The sequence below is a fragment of the Annulohypoxylon truncatum genome (genome assembly GCF_022578515.1).
Source record: "Annulohypoxylon truncatum strain CBS 140777 unplaced genomic scaffold F4807scaffold_58, whole genome shotgun sequence".
Lineage (NCBI taxonomy): Eukaryota > Fungi > Ascomycota > Sordariomycetes > Xylariales > Hypoxylaceae > Annulohypoxylon > Annulohypoxylon truncatum.
In genome coordinates this window covers 137,810-159,683 of record NW_025953844.1, presented here as the reverse complement: position 1 = coordinate 159,683, position 21,874 = coordinate 137,810, and the positions used below count along the sequence as shown (strand labels likewise).

At 46.3% G+C, this 21,874-nt stretch overlaps 5 protein-coding genes across 5 annotated transcripts; 1 reads left to right on the top strand and 4 right to left on the bottom strand.

The window, feature by feature from the left end:
* Positions 1-71: 71 nt before the first annotated feature.
* F4807DRAFT_336564 (uncharacterized protein) lies at positions 72-2,630 on the bottom strand. The gene has a single exon (XM_047995333.1). The coding sequence runs from the start codon at positions 2,362-2,364 to the stop codon at positions 424-426; it is 1,941 nt and encodes a 646-aa protein (XP_047848914.1). The 5' UTR covers positions 2,365-2,630; the 3' UTR covers positions 72-423.
* A 2,897-nt stretch (positions 2,631-5,527) lies between these two features.
* Positions 5,528-6,457, bottom strand: F4807DRAFT_465748 (thioredoxin-like protein; the record flags this gene model as incomplete). The annotated part of the gene is made up of 2 exons (XM_048002316.1): positions 5,528-5,776; positions 5,837-6,457. 2 exons carry the CDS (start codon positions 6,455-6,457, stop codon positions 5,528-5,530), a joined length of 870 nt encoding a protein of 289 aa, XP_047848913.1.
* Positions 6,458-10,360: 3,903 nt separating this feature from the next.
* F4807DRAFT_472074 (guanine nucleotide-binding protein subunit beta) lies at positions 10,361-12,136 on the bottom strand (the record flags this gene model as incomplete). Its single annotated transcript, XM_048002985.1, has 5 exons — positions 10,361-10,815; positions 10,872-10,991; positions 11,045-11,134; positions 11,196-11,914; positions 12,007-12,136. The coding sequence occupies 5 exons, from the start codon at positions 12,134-12,136 to the stop codon at positions 10,795-10,797; spliced, it is 1,080 nt and encodes a 359-aa protein (XP_047848912.1). The 3' UTR covers positions 10,361-10,794.
* Positions 12,137-15,730: 3,594 nt separating this feature from the next.
* Positions 15,731-17,114, top strand: F4807DRAFT_465746 (Metallo-dependent hydrolase; the record flags this gene model as incomplete). Its single annotated transcript, XM_048002315.1, has 4 exons — positions 15,731-15,778; positions 15,932-16,071; positions 16,194-16,863; positions 16,947-17,114. The coding sequence occupies 4 exons, from the start codon at positions 15,731-15,733 to the stop codon at positions 17,112-17,114; spliced, it is 1,026 nt and encodes a 341-aa protein (XP_047848911.1).
* A 292-nt stretch (positions 17,115-17,406) lies between these two features.
* On the bottom strand, positions 17,407-19,696 carry F4807DRAFT_454709 (acetoacetate-CoA ligase; the record flags this gene model as incomplete). Its single annotated transcript, XM_048000614.1, has 4 exons — positions 17,407-17,521; positions 17,573-18,688; positions 18,751-19,334; positions 19,478-19,696. The coding sequence occupies 4 exons, from the start codon at positions 19,694-19,696 to the stop codon at positions 17,407-17,409; spliced, it is 2,034 nt and encodes a 677-aa protein (XP_047848910.1).
* Between the last annotated feature and the right edge of the window lie 2,178 nt (positions 19,697-21,874).

Here is a 21,874-nt window from a genome sequence, read left to right as displayed (position 1 = left end):
GCTCGGTGCTCACTATCGACAACGCCCCTCGGAAGAATATGTTACCCCTATGTTCCCAAGCGCAACCACACTCCGTCACGATGCCGAATGGGATTGGGGATGAAAACACCCGTTAAGTATTGCGCCTAACCCTGGTTCCCGAGCAACACTCAAACGGGGAAAAGAAAAAGAAACGGAGTTTCCTGTCATATCTCCAGTCGCCCATCCTTTCATATAGGCATTGCCGGGAAGGCGAGGGGAATGAAAAGAGAAGAAATGGGAGATTCGGCAGGATAACTGCCTGCCTCTACAGTGATGTCGGGATGGAAAGACCAAGGGCGAGAGGGAAAACAATAGCAAAGACCATTATATCACTAAATCCCAACGCCGTTCCTGAGTTGCCCTAGCCGACCGTATGATATAAAGTGCTCAGAAGTAGAGGGATCAGTTATGGGATTGCCGCGTGCCCTTACGCCAGAAAGAACCTCTTGTGTCACGGTGTTCGTGCTTTCGCCGGGACCGTATCAGTTTCTTGATGTGCTCGGCTCTCGCCTGTTTAGCTACCTTGGCATCGGCGACTTTCTTCTCCAGATGAACCTCTGCCTTAGATAAATAACGCTGGTATTCTTCGGTTCTTCCTCGTGCCCGTAGCCACCAGAGCTTAGATCTTAGCTGCGCGGAGAGGTAACGCAAAGCAAATTCGTCACGTAGATCCTGAGCATCCCGTATCAATTGCAACTGCACTTGATGTTTGCGTTGCGCCATATCGTCACTGTTGAACGGTAGCTTGACCTGGGCGGCGACCTGGGCTGTAATCTGTGATGGAAGGCCGAGGACGGCATTACCAACATCTCTGAGCGACTGTCGCAGGGAGTCGGAAACAGACGATGTCTGACTACAGACCTGCTTGGACACGACGTCTAAGGCCGGAATGTAGGTCTCTTCAACCCATGCCGTTGTCTCATTGACGGTGTCGACGAATCTCTGTGCGAACCCCTTGACCAACTGCTTGCCAGCATCCAAGGCACCTATGAATTTATTCCGGCCAAAGTCGATCTGGAATGTCTCCTGGATCTTGGGTTTCCATGTTGTCGCAATAGATACCGCCAACACATCTTGTGCCTCCTCCAGCGGTACTTCGATCAAAAACCCTTCCTCTACAGAGGATACCTTAGTCGGAATATCATAGAGACCCCGACTCACCGCGATCAAGATGGCGTCCCTTGAGAGCCAAGCAGACTTCAAACCCTGCGGGATCTTCACCATGATCTCATTGCGATCATATAGCTCTGCTGAGCAGATGGGATGTTGCTCAGGTTGCTTAGCGAGGTCTGTCTGTGCCTTGTCCTTTCCGAATGGCACAAACATAAGACTACTCGGCGAGCTACTACCGGTCTGTAAGGCCTTTTGCGTTTGCGCCAGTGCTAAAGTGGGCGGGGTCACTGGGGTAGTCGCGGAACTCCCGGTAGGCGAGGGAACGGCAGCAGAAGAGACCGCCGCCACCGGGACCGTAGATAAAATTCTTGGAGTCGGTGGACTAAATAGTAAGTACCTGCCAGTGATGGCGAGGCTGTAGAGTATAGCAAGCCCGGATAAAGCCACTAGAGCACGTCTGTTTCTTTGAACGTATCTGAGAGTCAAACGGTAGGTGTCAAGACCGTGGTACTGAGGCTCATTCTGCTCCGATGACAGCGCATGCTTGATACGTTCACCCAACTCGGCATTTTGAACTGGTGACTTCTTTATTGATGAGATCTCCCGAGTCTCGCTCTGGTCCGGCTGTGAGAGGCGAGACAGGGCCGGGAAGCCATGCTGAGAAAAGTCCGTAGGGTTCTCGAGGCTCTGATTCGCAAGAGTCTCGACATCGGCATCCTCGTCATCGGCATCGCCAGTAAACTCGACGACGGTGCTACTAATTGTGCTAATGACAGCGGCGTCATTCAGCGCGGTGGCCTCCTCCTCCTCTTCCTCCTCGTCGGATGAATCGGTGTCGGCGTCGTTAGTGTCGACGTCAGTGCCGGTATCGGTGCCGCCCAGGCTCTGGACATCATCAGGTCTTTGATAGTCAAGAGAGCTAGCGGTCGACTCGGCTTGACTCTCTCCATCGGTACCGATAACATCGTAACCTAGCTCGGCGAGGCTGGGCTCGTCGTCTGGGATATTTTCAGGTTGCATAATGTCGGGCGAACTGGAGGAAACCCAGTTGGTGAGTTTCCGGTTGCCTACTGGTCGGGGAAATCGTAGGCACGGCACAGAATTGGAGATGTGATCGAGGCTGTCTGGTTGACTCGATTCGGCTGCGATAGTATCAGTGGCACGGTCGGCGGATGGAGGCGGAACAGCAGTCGGTATATCGGTAGGTGTCGAGGATCGGGGCTGTTCCATTACGTGGTAAAAGCGAGATGCCCTTTGCCAGATCACGTCATACCTCAAGTTTACCGTGAAGGATTGGTAAACCAGTTGAGGATGACAGAAATCAAATAGGCTAGAGACAGACACAAACAGAGAGTATGATGTGGGGCTTAATGGAGGTAGGGATCGCGCGAATACCCGTATAAGACAAACGAATGAGATGCCTTAGGAGAGGAATGTGTCGAGGTGTCCGAGTTGCATACAATAGACCAGAAAGGTCGAGACTAGGTAGTCAGATGCCTAGACAAGCAGAGAGAGGATAGGTGTCAGCTAGCTAGCCTTGCAAATGTTGGTAAGATCTCTAAAATGTCCTCGGTTCTTCTTTTCTCGAAGAACAAGAATAAAAAGGATAATAAATGGCAAAGGGTAGGAGGTAGGAGGTAGGTGGTAAAGAGGAAATGGTAGATGGTAGATGGTAGATGGTAAGTAAGTGGAATTCAAGTATCCAAGAGGGATGGAGGTTCCAGGGTTGTGCGTGTGCGGTAGGATGTCATGCAGACAGTGTGCAGGCAGGCGATTCCAGCAAGTTAGATGGGATCGGGGAGAACAGTACCTAGGTAGTGTAGGCAGGCCGGACAAGCTGGACGAGGCAAGCGAGGCAAGAAAACACGGACACTGTTTCCTTTCGTCGACGGCAGGCTGGCGCTGCCTTGCAGTGATGTGACTAATGGAAGATGGGAAAGAAGTGGGATATTTTGGATTTGGGATTATCGATGCGACGAGTACTACGGAATGTAGGCGGGTGTGAACCTGATTAGACGATAGGTAGGTAGGCAGCGGATAGTTGCCTAGGTAGATGGTGGAATGAGGAACGGAGAATGAGTTGGACGGTGGATGGTGGATGGTGGATGGCGGGCATGAGCACGAATATGAGCAGTATGAGCAGTATAGGTATTGGGGTAGAGCGCAGCTGCCTTACAACATTAACCATTGAGACTCACACTGACTTTCACTTGCCCATCTTACGTATAGCGGCGCGCGCGGATACGTTATGGAGGGGGCGGGGTATTGAATGTACATATTAAATGTACTTACCTAGTGGATATACATGGGGTTTACCTTTTAAGCTCTAATGGATTGGTCCCAATGTGAAGGACGCAATCTTTGGGACTAGGAAATATGTACCTTATCCAATTCCCAAACTCATTGTGTGTACAGGCCCACAATTCTTTATTTTTATTGTCTTTTTTACGTTCGAAAAACACCCGTCTACCAGGTAGCTAAGTGTGTATGTATTCTATCAAAAAAGATTACTTGGAGTGCGAGAATCAACGCTTCGAGGCCGATATAAAAAAGATTACTTGCAATTTGTCTCCGGGTCAGCAGGCATGGGAATGTGGGATATGTAAAGGAAAGTACCCAGTAATAAGGTCATGTGGAGATCTGCACTAGACGCGATTCCAAGTTCAGGAGCGAGTTATCTCACTTAATAAACCGCCTAACATACATACATACATACATACATACATACCTCATACATGCACACACATCCCCACGATAGGACCCTGACTGTAATGTGTCTAAGATTTCGTAGAATGATATTGGCACATTGTCAGTTCGTCATATTTGAGTCATATGTTAAGGGTCAAATATGTTCCTACATTGGTTATATCCCCAATTCGTTCGACAGAAGAAACTAAGGTCAATGTGAAATACATTACCACCATATGACACACACGTACCTCGAAAGATTGATAGTATGTAGGTACATAGAGGGGAAAGTGTGATAAGCTTAAAGTGGAGGCTTAGGCAGTGGAGGACGAGTGTGGACGAGGTGGGGGTTTGGAGTGACGATTCCGATGTCCTACCTGCCTACTACTAACACTACATACATACATATGTAGGGGCGTACATATATCTAGATATACACGCAGTACATACATGAGGCTTCGACTTCGACTCTTTCGAATTGATGACAAAAGCCGCGCGTGATTTCATCCTCATCACTTACCGACCTCGATCTATCAGGCATTAATATGCATATACCAGGTAGACCGGAAGTCAACGGAACGCGTCCTTTGGGCACAATATCTACTATCGGGTTCTATCTTTAGTATCTTAGGTATCTAAAACCTTCAATATCCAACCAAATGTGGAGAGCAGGAAGAGCAAACTTAAAAAGGCCAAGAAATACACGTACTAGCGTACATATGTAGGAAGATAATACCTACCTAGGTATCTGAGAACATTGAACACCACTGAAGACAAGATACCCAAGAAAGGGCTCGCTGATATCAAGATGTCCCTAGGTAAGGCGTCCAATTTAAGCACAGACGAACTATCGTTCAACACAGACAGCACCGTGGACACGTTGTCTAGAATAGTAGCCCACATTCTCATAACCCTATCACTCAACACGAAGTACAATATAGCTACCTACATCACAACTTAAGAGACACGAATTCGATAGCTCCGGAATAAAGCAGAACAAGACATTGGAACGTCGTGGCAATTGACGAAGACAACACACGCACGTAAGCCTACATTATGTATGCTTCATGATCTATTTGGTATAGTATTAAATTGTAGCATAGTGCTGTCGTGACTCCAAAAAAACATATACGACCGATCAGTAGCATTGTAGTCAAACGACGAAGGAATATATGCCAAGCCAATACGGCCGCTCCAGATCGAATCTATGCCACCCGCCCCTCCGATACTCCTGTGCCGTAGTAACACCAATGGGATATCATAGAAGTAGCAGCTCCAGAGCCCTACTAGCCCTCCCCTTTCCTAGCACGACGACATCAACCATACACCTCTCATCAGTCCCATCATTATCGTCATTACCACTACCGTCATAACCGCCAATCCGCACCGGCGAGCTTTTATACGATTCAGGGGGATGGCCCAGTTCGATTTAATAAATCCCCGCATAGCTAACCAAGTGGTCGCACGACAAGAAACGACCAGCTGGTAACGGTGAAGCTATGTCGCTCCTAGATCTGGAAGAATAAAGGTCCGCAAGCGTCGAGTTCCTATATACGTCCTAAAACAAGGAAGTACAATCCCGATGTACGGGTATGTAACTTCCGGGCCGTCGGGGGTAGTGGTTGAACAGCCACGGTACGGATTGCAGCTGCGAATTCAGAGCAACAATGCCTATCCGCGCTCTAAAGGCCTAGGGGAATAAGATTTAGATGATGCTATGCTTCTTGAAAATCCTCTTTAACGAATCACTATCGAAGTCCTCGTCGTCGGGAATCATGTCAATGATGCCCGTCAGGTTCGCGAACAGGTCGCCTTGGTTCCGGTATGCTAGAATCGTGGGCACAGCGGCATTGTCGAATTCTATGTCTTCGTAGTGGACCTTGACGAAATGAACCTCGGGATGGGCAGTGACAAGCGGTCGCAACGCTGAGCCGATGAGACCCGATACTTCACACTATCATCCGATCAGCACATAGTTCTCGCTAATTATTACGCGCGCGGAAGATCCACTAACCTCGTGGTCGTACACAAATACTACGACGACTGTCTCTCTCCCCACCTTCTCGATAGCATCTAAGTATCCCAAGGCGTCGACGGCATCCAAGCGTCCGAACATCCTTAGACTCGGGCTTGTTCTCCTATTGCGAATGCCGTTCTTCGCCTCCCTTTCGAGCTCTTGCCTTCGCGATTCTCTCCATTGCTGGAGAAAGGCATCCTCACCTTCGTCATCTTCGCTTTCGCCACTATGCGAACCTGTAGTCCGAGGTGTCTCGCCTCTCCCAAACACTGACTGACGAGCAGCGCGAACCCTGTTCCGCCACTTGCTCTGACGGGCCTGCTCGTAAGCGCGGGCGTCGGCGATGACTCCCTTCACACCAGTACTACGGCCTGAGTCGAAGCTAGCTGGAGGCAACTTCACGTCGCCTGTCAAAGTAGGTACGCGCATCGCTGCTTCTATCTGGGCGTTTCGGTACCGATCCTCTTCGTCCTCGATATCGTCGCCGTCGCTATTTTCGGTCTCTCGATCCTCTGGATGTACTCGCGAACCTTTCTCGGTGTTTTTATCAAGGAGGTCTTGGAATTCTTCCTGCGCGGGAGTGGGATTGCTGTTTATGTTGGTAGAAGTAGAGGCCATGATGGGCCAGCAAGGAAGGGGGAAGGATGGGGCGAATGGGTTGATATATGCGAACAACTTAGTCGGGGTGGGCGACGGATTGGGATTGGGAGAAGGTGGCCGCGTAGCGTGTAGGGCTTTGGATGGTGGTAGTGGAGGAGGGAGGAAGAGAAGGATAGGCTGATAATGCGGTGCAGCGGTCCAATCTTTGCAAGGAAGGGATGGGACGAGGGTTTGGGGTTTGGGTTTCGGCTGGAATGCAAGGAATAATAATAAAAACAAAAATAATAATAATAATGAGTAATAATAATAAAGGAATGATTCTGGAACAATGCCTAAATTGACTAGCAAGAAGGAATAATGGAAAGAAAGGAGCACATCAGGGCCGTCATCAATACGGAGTAGCAGCTGAGATATGCGTCAGGATGTTTCAGACGCCACGAAACAAAGATCGATTAGGATTAGCTGAGATTAGTTAGGCTTGATCAGGTCTAGTGGGACTAGCGAGCTCGTTAGAGAATATGCAAAGACCCACTTAACCACGCAGGTTTTTTAGCCTAAGTCGTCCTCGGTCCTTTCTACAAAGTGATGTACGGATGCTGTTGCCTTTCCAAAACTCATTCACCCGGAGGTATCCGTGAATAGGATTAATAAGAATAAATTTGAATAAGATAGGGAAGAAAATAAAGAAAAATAGCGAAAATAATATACAAAAGAGCTGGTCATTTACTCATGGTAAATACGTTGTTAGGGGGTTCTATACTTACTATATCTACCTATGTACGTATAGGTAAGTAACACAAACCCGTTAGGTTGGGATCACGCAAGCACGGCACCCGGGGCATTGCGCGGTCTACAATGCGAGACTCTTGACAAGGATTAAAAACGTGGAAGGAGACAAGGGGGAAGAGCCACTTCCAATTAATCTCTTCGCCAATTCTCGCTTCATTCATGTCTATATTCATACTTGATATAACACTAGCATTGCTACTCCATGTAATTGCCAATATGACAGTTAAAGCAAAGGGGAAAAAGACTAGTATGTAGGTATGAGAAAGGTGTAGAGGGGGAAGATGGAGGAAGAGGAGGCAGTGACTGTACATAAGGAAACCCACGTTGTTGTTGCTTCTTTTTTTCGCTCTTTTTCGATCAAAGAAATTTACCCCTCGTGAGTTTCGAGGATTTGCCTAGGAAGGAAGGGAAAAAAAAAAAAAAACCCATGCGACACTGCTTCCATGTTTCACTATATCGAAATACGATTAGCGAGCCGGGGAATTTCTTACGCTGACTGGTCAAGTGTGGCATAGGAGATGTTGGCGTACGAACACGTCGTGCCGTATCATCAGTCCTGATCTGTTCTAATAATAAAAACCGACATGATGACGGCCTATCTTGTTTTCCCACCTGGGAAGACGGAGAGAAATTGGGAACTATCACATACGAGTTTATGTATTATGATGTTGCAAGGCTAGTCCTAGGTGCAGGAACAGTCTACTATTTTCATTCACGGCTTTGCTTCTATACCTGGGTAACTTGTCTAAATAAATACTTACTCTTAAGCAGCTTCAAAGAGGAAGGTCAAATACCCAAATAAGAAAACTACAAGTTCCCCCGGGGAATATTATCGGGCCCCTTCCAGCCATACGTTTATGGAAATCTTCCAGAACTTCTGTGGCATACAGATATGGCATGAGACGCAATAAACAACTAGTTGGGGGCGACAACCGGGATGTGGAACGAAAAGGGGAACCTGCCTCGGAGCCTTCCTGACCTAAAAATAACTCCAATTCCGTTCACTTCGGGATAGCCGACTTTGTATATAACATATTTATGACCAAACAACACGAGACTAGCTTAGAAGAATCGTCGCTTTCTATATAAAGATTATTTTTGTCTTCTCTCCGAGTCAAGCAAAACAAAGAATAACGTTGATAATTATATATAGGCCACAGATCTTATCCTATCAAACATCCATGGATTCTTCGAAACTTATACTACCACTAAAACACAACGATAGACTGGTGTTGTGTCAAAATATATCTAAACCTAGTCCCGGGAACATGCCCTTTGACTGTAAAATTATGGCTTCCATACGACCCAGTTAAACTATGAGGTGTTATAAGTGAGGTTTTGGTGAATTATTCATAACCCACTCAGTCTAGGGTACTCCTTGCTATGTGCAAGTTCATAGTTCAAGAGACAAGATACAGAAGCATGGTCTAATACACATACGTATGGCTATACTTGGTGGAATTCTTATGGATTGTAGTTCATCTCGATCGTCAGCTACAGGATGACTAGCGTCAGCCCATACAATTGATATATGACCTACCCGTTTGTCACGGGGTGCTAGTGCATATTCACTACATTTCGAAGTCTGACGGAAGGGAAATAGATAGTCACGACTAGAGTAGGCCCAATATCTTGCATACAATGATGACCTAGCACACGAATTGGTGTTTATAGCTTCATCTATAACTGCGTTGGTGATGCTATTGAGAATTGCGTGACTGGGATGAGTATGGTTGCTTCGGTGGTCATATATTCATGTAGGAACACTCATATTATAGTATCCCGGGGCAATATTGTGTTCCTACTGTCTACTTCAGTGAGTGCTCTCATGAAAAGCCTATTTATTCTATATATGGCTTGACCAACTAATCTGCCTGTCTTTGGATAAACATCCATTTACGTCACCAAGCCTGCATAAGATCGAATCTCACGGATCTAAGAATTGACGTATTTGTATCACAAAGAAGCCGGACGGAAAAGGACTACCTAATGTAAGAGAATTTCTAAGTATTGGTGGATACATGAAGGAAACTAGTAGTGGATATAACAATTATGATGGCTATAAAGTCACTCGTCATTGGATAAGAATACATGCCAGATAACACTGCCCTGGCAATGATGAGAATACTTTACTTCTTGACAATGAACAACCCAGTAGATTGTACATGATCTATCAGCTTAGGAGGGTTTGCTTTAAGAGAAGGATTAATCAACTATGAACAGCAATGAAATTCATGATACAACCCGCCGACACAAGACCAGTTACCACCCGGATACTAATATCGATAAGCCAACACGATAGAATAAACCGAATAAGGCATGTCTGGAGCAAATGCTAAGTCGATGGTACCAGAATAGCTGTAACTAGATACTTCGTCGAGGCTCCCGTGCCAATCGAAGCACTATGCCTTTTGCCTGAAGCCTAGAAGCCATACAGGCCGCTTACCTGGTTCGTAGAATAAATATACGAAAAAGAAAGAAAAGTCTAGTCTCTCTTAAGGAATATTTGGTAACCATTGAACCGAACTCGTCACGAAAATCAAAGTACGGCAGACAACTCATTAGTTTGAATGGTTTCAGCGTTCAATATGACATGACTATGGTACAGACAGTAAGTGAAGGGCCGGTATGATGCCGGATGCGAACGTGTTTCCTCCTGCCCCTACTTCAACTGCTTCTAGCCGACTTGACCCCCCTATGTTCGGAGGTGCACGCCGACACGAGGGACGATCTCTAGGAAACACTTGCGGGATGACCCCGGCCATCACCAAAGCCTAAATATTGGGGTTAATCTCTCTCTTCCGCCAGACTGAAAAAGTAGGCCACCATCCTCAAGTGATTTTGCCCTTTATCCACAAAAAAAATATCAATCAATACCTCTACTCCATCATAGAGATCAGGTTGTGGCAAATAAAGGCAGCAAAAGGAATCAAGTAGACGCGCAATAGTTGTTTTTTCCGGGTGAAAAGCCTTTTCGTATCAACATATCCCCATAAAAAGGGGGAAGACTGCATCCGTGTATCGAGTTGCCATAATTTTTTAAACTAAACCACAAGGAAGCAAAGGCCGAGGATTAAAAGAAAAACCCATCTATTAGATCCCATCTTTGGCCGACAGGACATTAGGGCCCCAACGTCCACATTTCGAGGAGCAGAGGCTAGACCGAGCCATGTGTTCGACAGCAGCAGCGTCGTCGTCGTCGGAGTCCAGGGCGGTAAATTAACCGAATAGCCGACAGATGGAAGACAGGCATAGAAACATGATATTATTCTGGTATCGAAGGGCGGACAAGACCGGGGGACTATACACTCCTATGGCTCCTTGGTCGGCGGCAGCAAACAGTCGTTGGGTGGGAATCAAGTATAACGTAGGCCAGTAAGGAAAAATAGGTGCTGAGAAAGGCTGTCGTGACTTCGTCCTAACAGCACCGAATCATGACGATTCCAAAAAAAAAATGCGTATTAGGTTGAAATTAGTTTCAAATATTCATTCGACGAAAGATGACAATAGCACCAACGATTCGGGTAAGGAGTCTCGATATCGGTGTTGTAGACCATCGTCTACATCTAATACGCCCAGATTTTGAGCTGCAACTTGTCAGTATAATGGGAGCTAGATTATGATTACAACGACCAAAACTTACCACCGAGTCCCAAGAACCTGTGCACAAGCTGATGCCATCGTTGCTAACACCCAAACAGCTGACACGGTTCTCATGGCCCACAAGTGACCCGACTTTCTCACCTCTCGTAACGTCCCATACCTATGAAGTGTTAGTCGACAAAGTTCGATTCGAGTAGACCAGTATTGTTGTACCTTGCACTCGAAGTCATCGTACCCAGCGAACAGCAGGCGACCCGATACAGAAGTGGCCACGGATGTGATACCACATAGAATAGATTCCGACTATAGTCCCAATGTCAGCGTCAAATACATAAAAACGTATATCTCAGTTTTATCTACTTACGCCGTAGAGATTGAGCTCTCTGTCTGCCCGGATATCGAATAGCCTACACGTCGCATCATCGGAACCGGTGACAAAAGAATGCCCATCCGGGAAGAACTGGATGGCGTTGATATCTGACTCATGGCCGGCGAATGTCTGCACAGCCTTGCCGGCACGGATATCCCAAAGCTTAGCAAAAGCATCGCAGGCTCCAGATATGAATGTGTTCTGGTTAGTAGGATTTAAGCTGATGCTCATTACGTCGCCAAGGTGGTCGGCAAACTCCATAACCTTAGTACCGGTCTCGATATCCCACTTCATACATGTCATATCACCGGACGAGGTCAAGATGCTCCGGTCGTTGATGAATCGGCAGCAAGACAAGTAACCGGCATGGCCAGATAGTTCGCGGGCAACGCGTGTCGGGCCGTCTCGGTTTTGGTTGAGGTTATAAATAGAACAGATATTATCCAGACCACCGCAGGCGACGTAGTTACCGCTCGGGGCGTAAGCGCAGGTCATGACCCAGGAGGATCTCAGAGGGATGGCGTGGACCTTGTTCGTCGTGTAGGCATCCCAAATAATCAACTTTCCATCTTGCGAAGCGGATACCAGGTGTCTTCGGTCAGTTGACCAGTGCATGGCGTAGATTTTTGCCAGATGTCCCTTGAGCGTCCTCTTCGTCTTCATTAATTGGTTCCTAGGAATTGATTCGTGGGATTGCTGCGCAACGGCGCGGACTAGAAGCGACGAACATAAAAGGTTAGAACGACGCGAACATCAGGGCCAAATAAAAAGGCCACTCAATTGGTAGAGCATCTAAGTGACTTACGAGTAGTGTCGGCCAGCTCATCCTTCTTTCGCTTGATCCTATCTTTTAGGTTCTCAGCCTCGCGTCGCGCCTGTTGAATGCGCGCCTGCATGGCCTCGGGCGACACATCGTTCGGCCGTTGAGAGTCCATGACGGCGATGGAAATGTGTCAGCGAGAGAACCGAGGAACAGCGGAAGAATTGGATGACGGTGATGGGCGACGGGCGTCGTCGGGCGGTGTGGACGGTGTTGATTTGGATTCGCGAATGGCGGAGAGGACACCGAAAGGGTAAAAAATAAGAGAGAGAAAAAGTTGTGAGGTTGGCTCAACTCGGGGTAAGGGTGAGGAGGGAAGATGGAGAATACAAGCTCCAGGGGGCCTGGCTGGGGGTGTGCTCTGACCAGCGACCAATGCCTAGTATTAAGATGGATTACAGAGTAAGAAAAATAAAATATAAAATAAAATAAAGCCCCAGCTAGGCCAGACTCGGAGAGGATTTGGAGATGAACGGGAGAGAGAAATCGCACGCAGGAAAAAAAAGATTGAAGACGGGTTTACTGTCAGGGCGCGATGATGGAAAAGTGCGGATATCAGAATAGAAGGCAGCTTAAGGGACAAATAACTGCCCCCCGAAGTTGATTAGTTAGCTAGTAGCGGTAAGTGATGGCGGCGGTTGTGGTGGTAATAGTAGTGGTATGGTAGTGTAAGTGTGAGGTGGGAAAAGGAAGACTAACAAGATGTCAGAATTGAAATAATAACTAAGACAAGAGGAACTACCTGGCCTAGCAATTTGGAAGGAGTAAGTACCTTGTAGCTAATGGAGCGAGGTAACAAGAAGAGAGATGATTGAAGGCAAGTGCATGTGAGCTGGGTTCATTGGTATTTGCACATGTACTATGTACACACATACATCCATGCTCACTGATATGTAAGGTAAAACGGTACATTATCTAGTAGTAGGAAGGTACATGGGATGCCATACTCAAGGAAGTACCATGTTTTAGTAACGATGTACTAAAATTCCACCTAATCTTACCATAATACATATATTAATGAAGAGTTTCCAGTGTCTGTATAGGTACAACACAAACGAATGCAGATCAACCGCCCGAACAAACATCTATCCCAAATCTAGGTAGGTACGCTCGACCTCCTTTTACTATGTAGGTGGTACGTACATCCATGTAAGTTGGAAGTTCTTTTTTCTTCAACCACCGAACAAGTCCAAATCACAACAACATTATGATAAAAATTGCTTCAATGTAATCAGTTCATTTACTACGTAGGTATTCTTACCTAATGCCATGCTCTTCAATGCAAATTTAAAATAATAACGACACAGTGCATAGGTTATATGCGATGCGGTAAGCGACACATAATCACGAAATTCATATGTGCATGTTTTCTTTACAACACTCAAGCTACCTACAATATAAGTGTACGACATTCGATAGCTATCCTTATATATACATATACCTACCTATGTACATATGGAGCGCCTTGACACCAGCAAGAGTTAAGCCGTACGATTAGACTTTTATCTGCAATTTAGCTGCACGGGAGCTAAAGGGGAGCGATAGGACTAATGAGGTACCCCTTTTCACTGTCGCATGTATTACGCAGCATATGTGAAGGTTCGCGGATACCTCCTTAATAAGTAATGATACAAGTCATAAAACTCTACTATAGTACTTGCATATGTAATGGCACTGCGCTAGTAACTTTTGGTTTTACGTAGTTTGGGTTAGTTCTGTTGAATGAATTATCTGTGATTTTAATCCAATTGACTGTTCCTATGTGCGTCACCACCAATTCATGCCACATACGAGATATATAGATTACTTTCGTCATAAACAAGAGACTTGTTAACAGCCTTTGGCCATCAATAATTATGAATGCTATATGTAGGTAGGTATAGAAACGACCTTGTTGCGTTTCTTGTTAAATGTTTTAAATGCTTATCCTTGCTCATTAATCTCATCGATCCTAATTCGTCTCCAACCCAACCATCCCCCCTCTTTTTTTAAGGAAAGAAGAAAAAAACTAAAACTCGACAGGGCTAGAGTGCCAAGAAATTTGAGGAAGCTTGTGTGGATAGGAGAAGCTTGGGCGGGAGAACACAGTACAAAATCACAGTGCCTCTGCAAATTCTTCGCGTCGACAGGTCCTAGAGCCTACGAGACAGCGAGAAGCGAGAAGCGAGAAGCCTCAAAACTAGTCGCGTACATAGACCTACCGGAGACTTTCTTTGTGTTCAAAATATTCCCACGACAGCTGACTGGTCGAAAACAAGCTGTTTCGTGGTTATGCCAGAGACGACTAGCAAGTGATATGGGTTGGGTTTTCTAACAGCGTCAACGCCATCGACATATCCAAGCTCATTAGATTAGCCTCCTCGTCTCTAATTCTACTTTAGCGGCACAGCCGACGAAGCCCGGAAGCTAAAGCCAACCACCATAATATGCATACACAGGTACATAGTATACAGGGCTGAGGATAACCATCCAGGATGAATCTCTAAGGGCCAAGGGTTGTTCTTCAACCTGAAATCGGACCATATAATAACACAATGATTCTTGTTCTTCACCTGGTATTACACTTGTCTCATTCATTATTTACAGAACAACAAGAACAGTATTATGTCAAGGGTAACTACATAGTACAGCGTAATAAGTACAGGCTATTCAATATGTGCAATTAAGATATCCTTACAAAAATGGGATGGCCAAAAACAAGTCTCCGCTACTACAGACACGAACCATACCTTATTAGGGTCCTACGATGCGGATACAGTACCAAAATTGACACTGAGTGGTGCCCTAACCGCGTTAACCCTGGCAGTCTTTCATTAATGGGACGCTCTCAATCCTCGCCTATGCAAGGTACATGTACTGAACTCACAAGCATCGGACCCGATGATGGATCCTCCACTCTCCCGGCTTCCTAGCTATCTACGCAGCTCTCATTCTACGTACCATTACAATAAGTGCAACCCAGTTTCCCAGCAGCAAAGTTGAGAGAAGCTACCTATTACATTGCATACTACCTAGTGCTAGAAACTAAGAACGACCCGGTTGCTTCTTCCGGCTCCGCTGAAGAATCTACTGCGTGAATAGTGGGATTTAAATAAAGCTCGGGCCTTAGAGAATTGTTCTTATAGCTAGACGTATTCAACGTTTAGACATCAATATCCTAGGTCCTTTATAGACGTATCATCTCCCTTGCGTTGGTAGACTGGTAGAGTAATCAGTTGCTTGAGTATGTAGGTATTATGCCGTGATCGGCCGGGGAGATCTGACGTTATGCAGATAGAATTTCTCGAAGATTTACTGGAAGCACCGACGAAGAACCTGGTACGGTTTATTTCGGCTGGTTAGGTTTTGATACCGCCTATTCCTCAACCAATCTAATACCTATACGCCCGTCTCGAATATGTGCTGCTAAATCAGTCGTGAAAAAGACTGCTCAGGATATTATTATCATTATTATTATCATTATAAAACTCTCGTCGTAGTATTTATCATGAGTTTATAAATTTAGTAAGTTACCTCGGTGCTAAGGAGTATGGCGTGTTGGTAAAGTACATAGCTAGGCTCATGGATAGAGCCTAGCTTGGTCGCAGCGATTTCAACACTTTCACTTCCAACCCTGAATACTCCCAAAGATAACTTCTCAGGCAAACAAACATATGAACAAACCCCCGAACTTCAGATTGGTTACTATCCTCCGACTCCGGACAAAATCATGATGCTGGAACGTGGATTAGACTTTGTATCCATGCCTAAAATTGAGGTAACTATATATCAACGTTACGAATTATGACATGTCTATTTTATCCCTACGTACTATAGACGGATGGATGCCCTACCGACAATTCGGGTCGCTGGTGGTTCGAACCCTGCCGTTTGACTCAACTCTACTAACCTGTATCTTCCAAATTCATAGCTCCACGCCCATTTGACCGGAAGCATCAGTCGACAATGTCTGCACGAAATCTGGGAAGTGAAGAAGGCGGCCGGGAAGACCGATCTCGAAGACCCCTTACTTGTGATGCCCCCGGGTAGACATGACTATGACCTCAAGACGTAAGAAGTTTCCTTCGGCCAGTAAGAATTATTTCACATATATATATGTGCGTGTGTGTGTTTGCAACTTAAGAAGAACTAGGGAAAAAAGAAACTAAAAATCTGAGATCACAATTTCACAGCTTCTTTCCCCTGTTCTCCTCGTATATATATAACCTCGTCAACGATGCTGGCTCCCTAGAGCACTCCACCAAATCCGTAATTAGGGACTTCGCACGCGACGGAGTCGTGTACCTCGAGCTAAGGACGACGCCGCGGGCGATGCCTCTTGCCGGTCTAGATAAGGCAGGCTACGTCGGGGCTGTGCTGCGAGCGATTGAGGATGCGCAGGAGGAAGCGCCGATGTTACACACGCGCCTAATCCTATCCATTGATCGGCGCAATACCCTCGATGAAGCAGGCGAGGTTGTCGCGTTAGCAAAGCTCTTCCGAGATCGGGGAGTCGTAGCTGTCGACCTCTGCGGTGATCCGACTAAGGGGGACGTCTCCCTGTTCACGCCCGTCCTCGAGGAAGCCAAGGCGGCTGGGCTGAAGACGACGATCCACTTCGCCGAGGCCGAGGCTAGTGCTAGCGAGGCCGAGCTGAGCACGATCATGAGCTGGATGCCGGATCGTCTTGGTCATGTAATACACGTGCCGGAGACCGTCAAACGGCAAATCGCGGAACTAAGCGGCATTGGATTAGAGCTGTGCCTTAGCTGCAACGTTCACGCGAAGATGATCGTCGGCAGCTTCGAGGCTCATCACTTCGGAGAATGGTGGCGTGTCGATGGTCCTATTGTCGTTCCATGTGTAAGTTGAAATACTCTCGAATTCACACACACACACACACACACACACATCTCCTTATAGGCATTGTATTAATGGGATATTAGACTGACGACGTGGGCGTCTTCGGTAGTCCCCTATCAAACGAGTGGAGACTTATCCAGAAGCATTTCAATCTACAACGAGAGGAAATACTAGGGCTGGCAAGAAAAGGCATCGATGTCATCTTTGCGGGAGATGATGAAAGAGAGAGGCTAAGGGGGGTTATGTGGTGAGCGTATAAGCACTCTTACTATGGGGGATGATAGTTGACATGGAAGTGTAGGGGATGGCTCTTAGTGAGTACACATCCCCTGTCCTACCCCATCTTCTCCTGTTAGCTACCCCTTGATACTTTGCATGGTCTGTATATTCACTTGATAGGCATAGGTACTTAAAGGCTCCCTAGTTAATCTAAGAAACAACCCAGTCAACTTAGCTCTATTGCCAACTTGGGAAATCTCTATCGCTGATGAAGTACTAGGTGCCAATTCTTTATCTTCTCTCGTGACCTCGCTCTATACGGCCTTACTCGTGCGTGGCTGCCCATTCTTTGAACCAAACTAGAGATTCGGGATTTGCAACGCTGGCATTCGTCTTGATATTGATGCCGGATAGGATCTGTTTGACTGCGACCTCGATCCTGACACGTCATTAGTTATAACTTAGGATTGACCGAGTAGCGTAGACGTACTTCTTCCCGTTTCCAGTTTTTGGAATACCCCCTCCGCACTCTTCTACCACAGTAGGAACATGTCGTGGGCTTAGTTCCTTCCGAATGGCACTCGTGATCCTCTCGCGGAGCTCAGGGGAGAATTTCTTCCCCTCGGCCATGAGGACGAACAAGCAGACCGTCTCATCGCGATCCGTTTCTCGTCTTCGGCCAACGCAGACCGCATCTTCGACTTCGCTTCCGAAGAACTTCGTCAGCACGTTATATATCTCTGCACTGCCGAATCTCACGCCTGCTGGTTTGAGGACGCCATCGCTACGTCCCAACATAGTCAAGCCACCCGTGTGTGTGTCGATCCGTACAAAGTCGCCGTGATGCCATATGCCATCGAAACGTTCAAAATAACTAGCACGATACTTGGCTTCGCCATTGGCCCCCCAGAAGGTTAGAGGTTGGCAAGGGAACGGTTTCGTACACACCAATTCCCCGTCTTCGCCGGGTGTCGGAGTGCCGCTAATAGAGTCCACGACGCCAATCGCCATCCCGAGGCCTGCACACTGAATCTCGCCAACATAGACAGGAAGCAAGGGACACGGAGCCCCGAACAAAGAAATTATATCTGTCCCACCAGTAATAGAAGCTAGGTTGATATGAGCAGGAAATGCCTCATAGACAAAAGAGAAAGTCGAGGGTGGCAAGGGCGAGGCTGTAGAGTAGATTGCTTGTAGAGGTGAAAGATCAAGCGACTGAGCAGGATAGATGCCATTAGTTTCTAGTGCTGTGAGATAAGCGGCCGAGGTGCCGAAGTGAGTTACTCGTAACGAGGAGAGGAGCTTGGGAAGCGAAAGGAACCCGTGTGGTTTGAAGGGCGAGCCGGAATATAGAATCAAAGTGGTGCCGCAAGCAAGAGCCGATATGCTCCAATGCCACATCATCCAGGACGTAGTGGTATAGTAGAGCATTCTTGAAGCTGAGTCCATCGAGCAGTGAAGAAAGTGCTCCTTTTTATGTTGAATCAGCGTGCCTATTGCCGTGTGAACTATGGCCTTCGGAAGGCCGGTCGTGCCGCTGGAGTACAGGACATATAGCGGGTGAGACGGCGGGAGTTGTTCAAATCTTAGAGGGGTGTCATCACCACTACACTATGTTAGTTCCGATCTGTTTGCGTGAATATCCTGTTTTTTTGTGTATATGGATACCTCTTCAAAAAGCTTTCATACTCCTTGGCCACAACCCCTTTCGTGCCTAAACTATCCAGTCCTAAGCCGGAATCTGGGGTGTTACTTATCACGACGACAAGTTCTAGGCCTTTAGACTTGAGCTCATCGACGATTTTCGATGTCTTATCTATGCTAGACCACGATTTACCATTATAAACGGAGCCGTTATCCGCAAAGAGTATTCTGGGTTCAATCTGAACCAATCTATCCAGTACGGCACTCACGCCATTATCAGGACTGATTCCTGTCCATACGGCTCCAATCGCGGTTGCTGATAGCATTGCCACGAGGGCCTGCATGTGATTGGAGACAAACCCAGCAACTACGTCTCTGGGTTTCAGACCGACGGCCCTTAGGGCATTGGAGCATTGGCGAACTGCCTCCCGTAGCTCGGCCCATGTCGTCGAAACGAGTTGTCCTTCAACTTCAGTGGCGGTTATAAGAGCTACTGAAGATTCTGTAACGTCTGCTTTCTCCGGGAACAGGATGTTCTCCGCGAAATTTAAGCGGGCCCCCGAGAAGAAATCCGGCCTAGGGAACATAGACACATTCTCTGGTAAGACCTAGATATGAGTGGCATGTTAGTCATATCGAGCTAGAGGTTGGAAATATATATACATGTACTTAGGTATGTTTATACCAAGATAACGAGAACGAGGTACGCATTCTATATAAGGGAAATATCCAAATAGCTGAGAATACATACGCAAGAGTAAGGTTTGGACGCTTTGATGCCGCAGAAATGCCATACTTCTTCCCAGAAGTCCGAGATGTTCTCAATAGACCATTGATATAAGTCTGGGTAGTCCTTGATGTCAATGTTATACTTAGACCTCACATGCTCTAGAAACTTGTACATCCGAGTTGAGGAAGGGTTCGGATGCCTCCACAACTCGGCCGGCGCAGATTTGTGATCAACAGTCATAGTGAATATACAGATATCTTTGTTTTTAAAGAAACAAGTTCGAATTGGAATTACAAACAGGTGGGAACCAACTGAAAAGAAATAGGCAAAATATCTGAGTAAGATCAAACGCTTAGTGTGGCTGAACGCTACCTACTAGTTGGTGAGTTTATTGTTGAGCTCACGATAGTTAATTGTTCAAATGTAGACGCCAGTTTTTGTTCCGAAGGGGAACCGAGGACCTAAGTGTGTACTTACTTATTGTACTATGTAGTGCAGGTAAGTTTTATGTCAACTGTGGCTAATGAGCACGTGTAACTCGGAGAGCATTCACTGAGGATCTACATGTGAACTTAAGCTTCCAAATTATGATTATGAACTTGTATATAGAAGTCACCAATTCCCGCCTATTGAAGGTCTTATCGAAAATAAGCTTTAACTTACGATAGGGCTGGGACGTCTATGTACACCTGGCGTAAATCAAAGAGATATGTCATAAAAGAGAGTTACCTGTGGGTTCGAATTTCATAAATTATATACTACATACCTGTGTACTTGTATGTAGGTAGATACGTGAGGAAATGGTCCTTGACAGCGATCGTGCACCGGGGTAGTATTCCAGCAATTAGGTACAGTGGATAAAGCATTTTATGAAAAAAGAATGGATCAATCGATCCTTCAAATACCGGCTTTCACCATTACTCCGTAACATGGTCATAAAACCAATTTGAGGCCCCCCGCCAGGGGTTAATGGCGTGGTTCAGAATGAGGGAACCATCAGAAGTAATTTCGCGACTGGTGATGATTTCTATTGCCTTGTAATGCGCGTATGCCATATTCGAGATGAAAAAGCCACCAAAATGCTCACACGTTCAAATTTCTATAATTATTGGGTAAGAGAATACGATCTTGAAGTTTAGCTAGCCTCAATGCAAATTTGTAATCTCGAGCTAGATAACTTTTAAGGGTTGATAGTCAGGAATAGTTGAGTGATGGGGAATCGCGAAGGCGCAACTCGCTGAAACGGGGCGTTAACAAAACGCGAAATGCCTCCATACTACATATGGATGTATATTAGTTACGTACCTACCTAGCTACGGTACCTGTAAAGGAGGTCTAGGATTAGCTGCCCCATAATTTGGACAGTGTGGAGCAAGTGACGGATCGTTCGGAAAGAGAAAAAAAGAGAGAGGTGGTGGTATGGACGGAAAGTGCGGCCTGACGCTACTTCCAATTTTTAGCATTGTCAGTTTACAACCGTACATTATTAAGGGGAAAACGGATAGACCCACATATCCTTTCTTAATTTTATCCATCATTGGCCTTCGTACATAGGTGTGCCTAAGCGCCCCGAAACTCTTGCATAACACGGTGGCTTGGACGGTCCTAGAAGCCAATGTACAGTATTCTACATTATAATTGTGTAATATGTACGAAGGTACAAGACATGTTCATTAAGCTAGATCCACCTCTTGAAACTCTTCCCCATCAATAGGATTGCTAATTTTCATTTTATCTCTTCTCACTTTGTCTCTCCTTTTTAACATCGTGCACCTCTCTTCCTTGTCAACTTCGAGGTGCTGTTGGTGTCGAGGGCAGTTGTCGACGTTGTGTTGTTATCGACGAAAATCCTCTTTTCCATAAAACCACGCTCCTTGATTTTCTCGATATCAGCCATCGGCCAATTGAACCTCGCTCCCTCATTTGAGCTCAGCAGCTCAAGGTATTACATAGCTTCGAGCTTCCCCGACCGGCTCACCCGTGGATCGATAGACAAGACGCAACAGCTTAAAAGACTACGTGTGTACGAAGTAAATACTAGGGGATTAGGGAATTAGCAAGGTAAGTTTGTCTATTATTCAATTCATTCGAATGTCATTGCGAATAGGCGAACTTGGTCGCGCATTGTTATTCTATTGTTCGCACAAACGAATTCATCGGTTCTTTATTGTCTACTTCGGTGGCGCCACACTTTCCGTGTTTCCGTGGCTGGGAAATGTCGAAACTGAGCTGCCCCTTCAACCCTTTTTTATAAAGCCATGTGATTATCGTACGAAAGTCGCAGAAGGGCCAGCTCTGGTTGAAATATTCCTTGGTATTGCTATCATTGATTCATTAAAATCTACCACTATCATGTTCTCCATTCCCCGACTGCCTATTCCTTGAACTCTCATCCCTCAGGTCTTCTCCTTTCTTCAA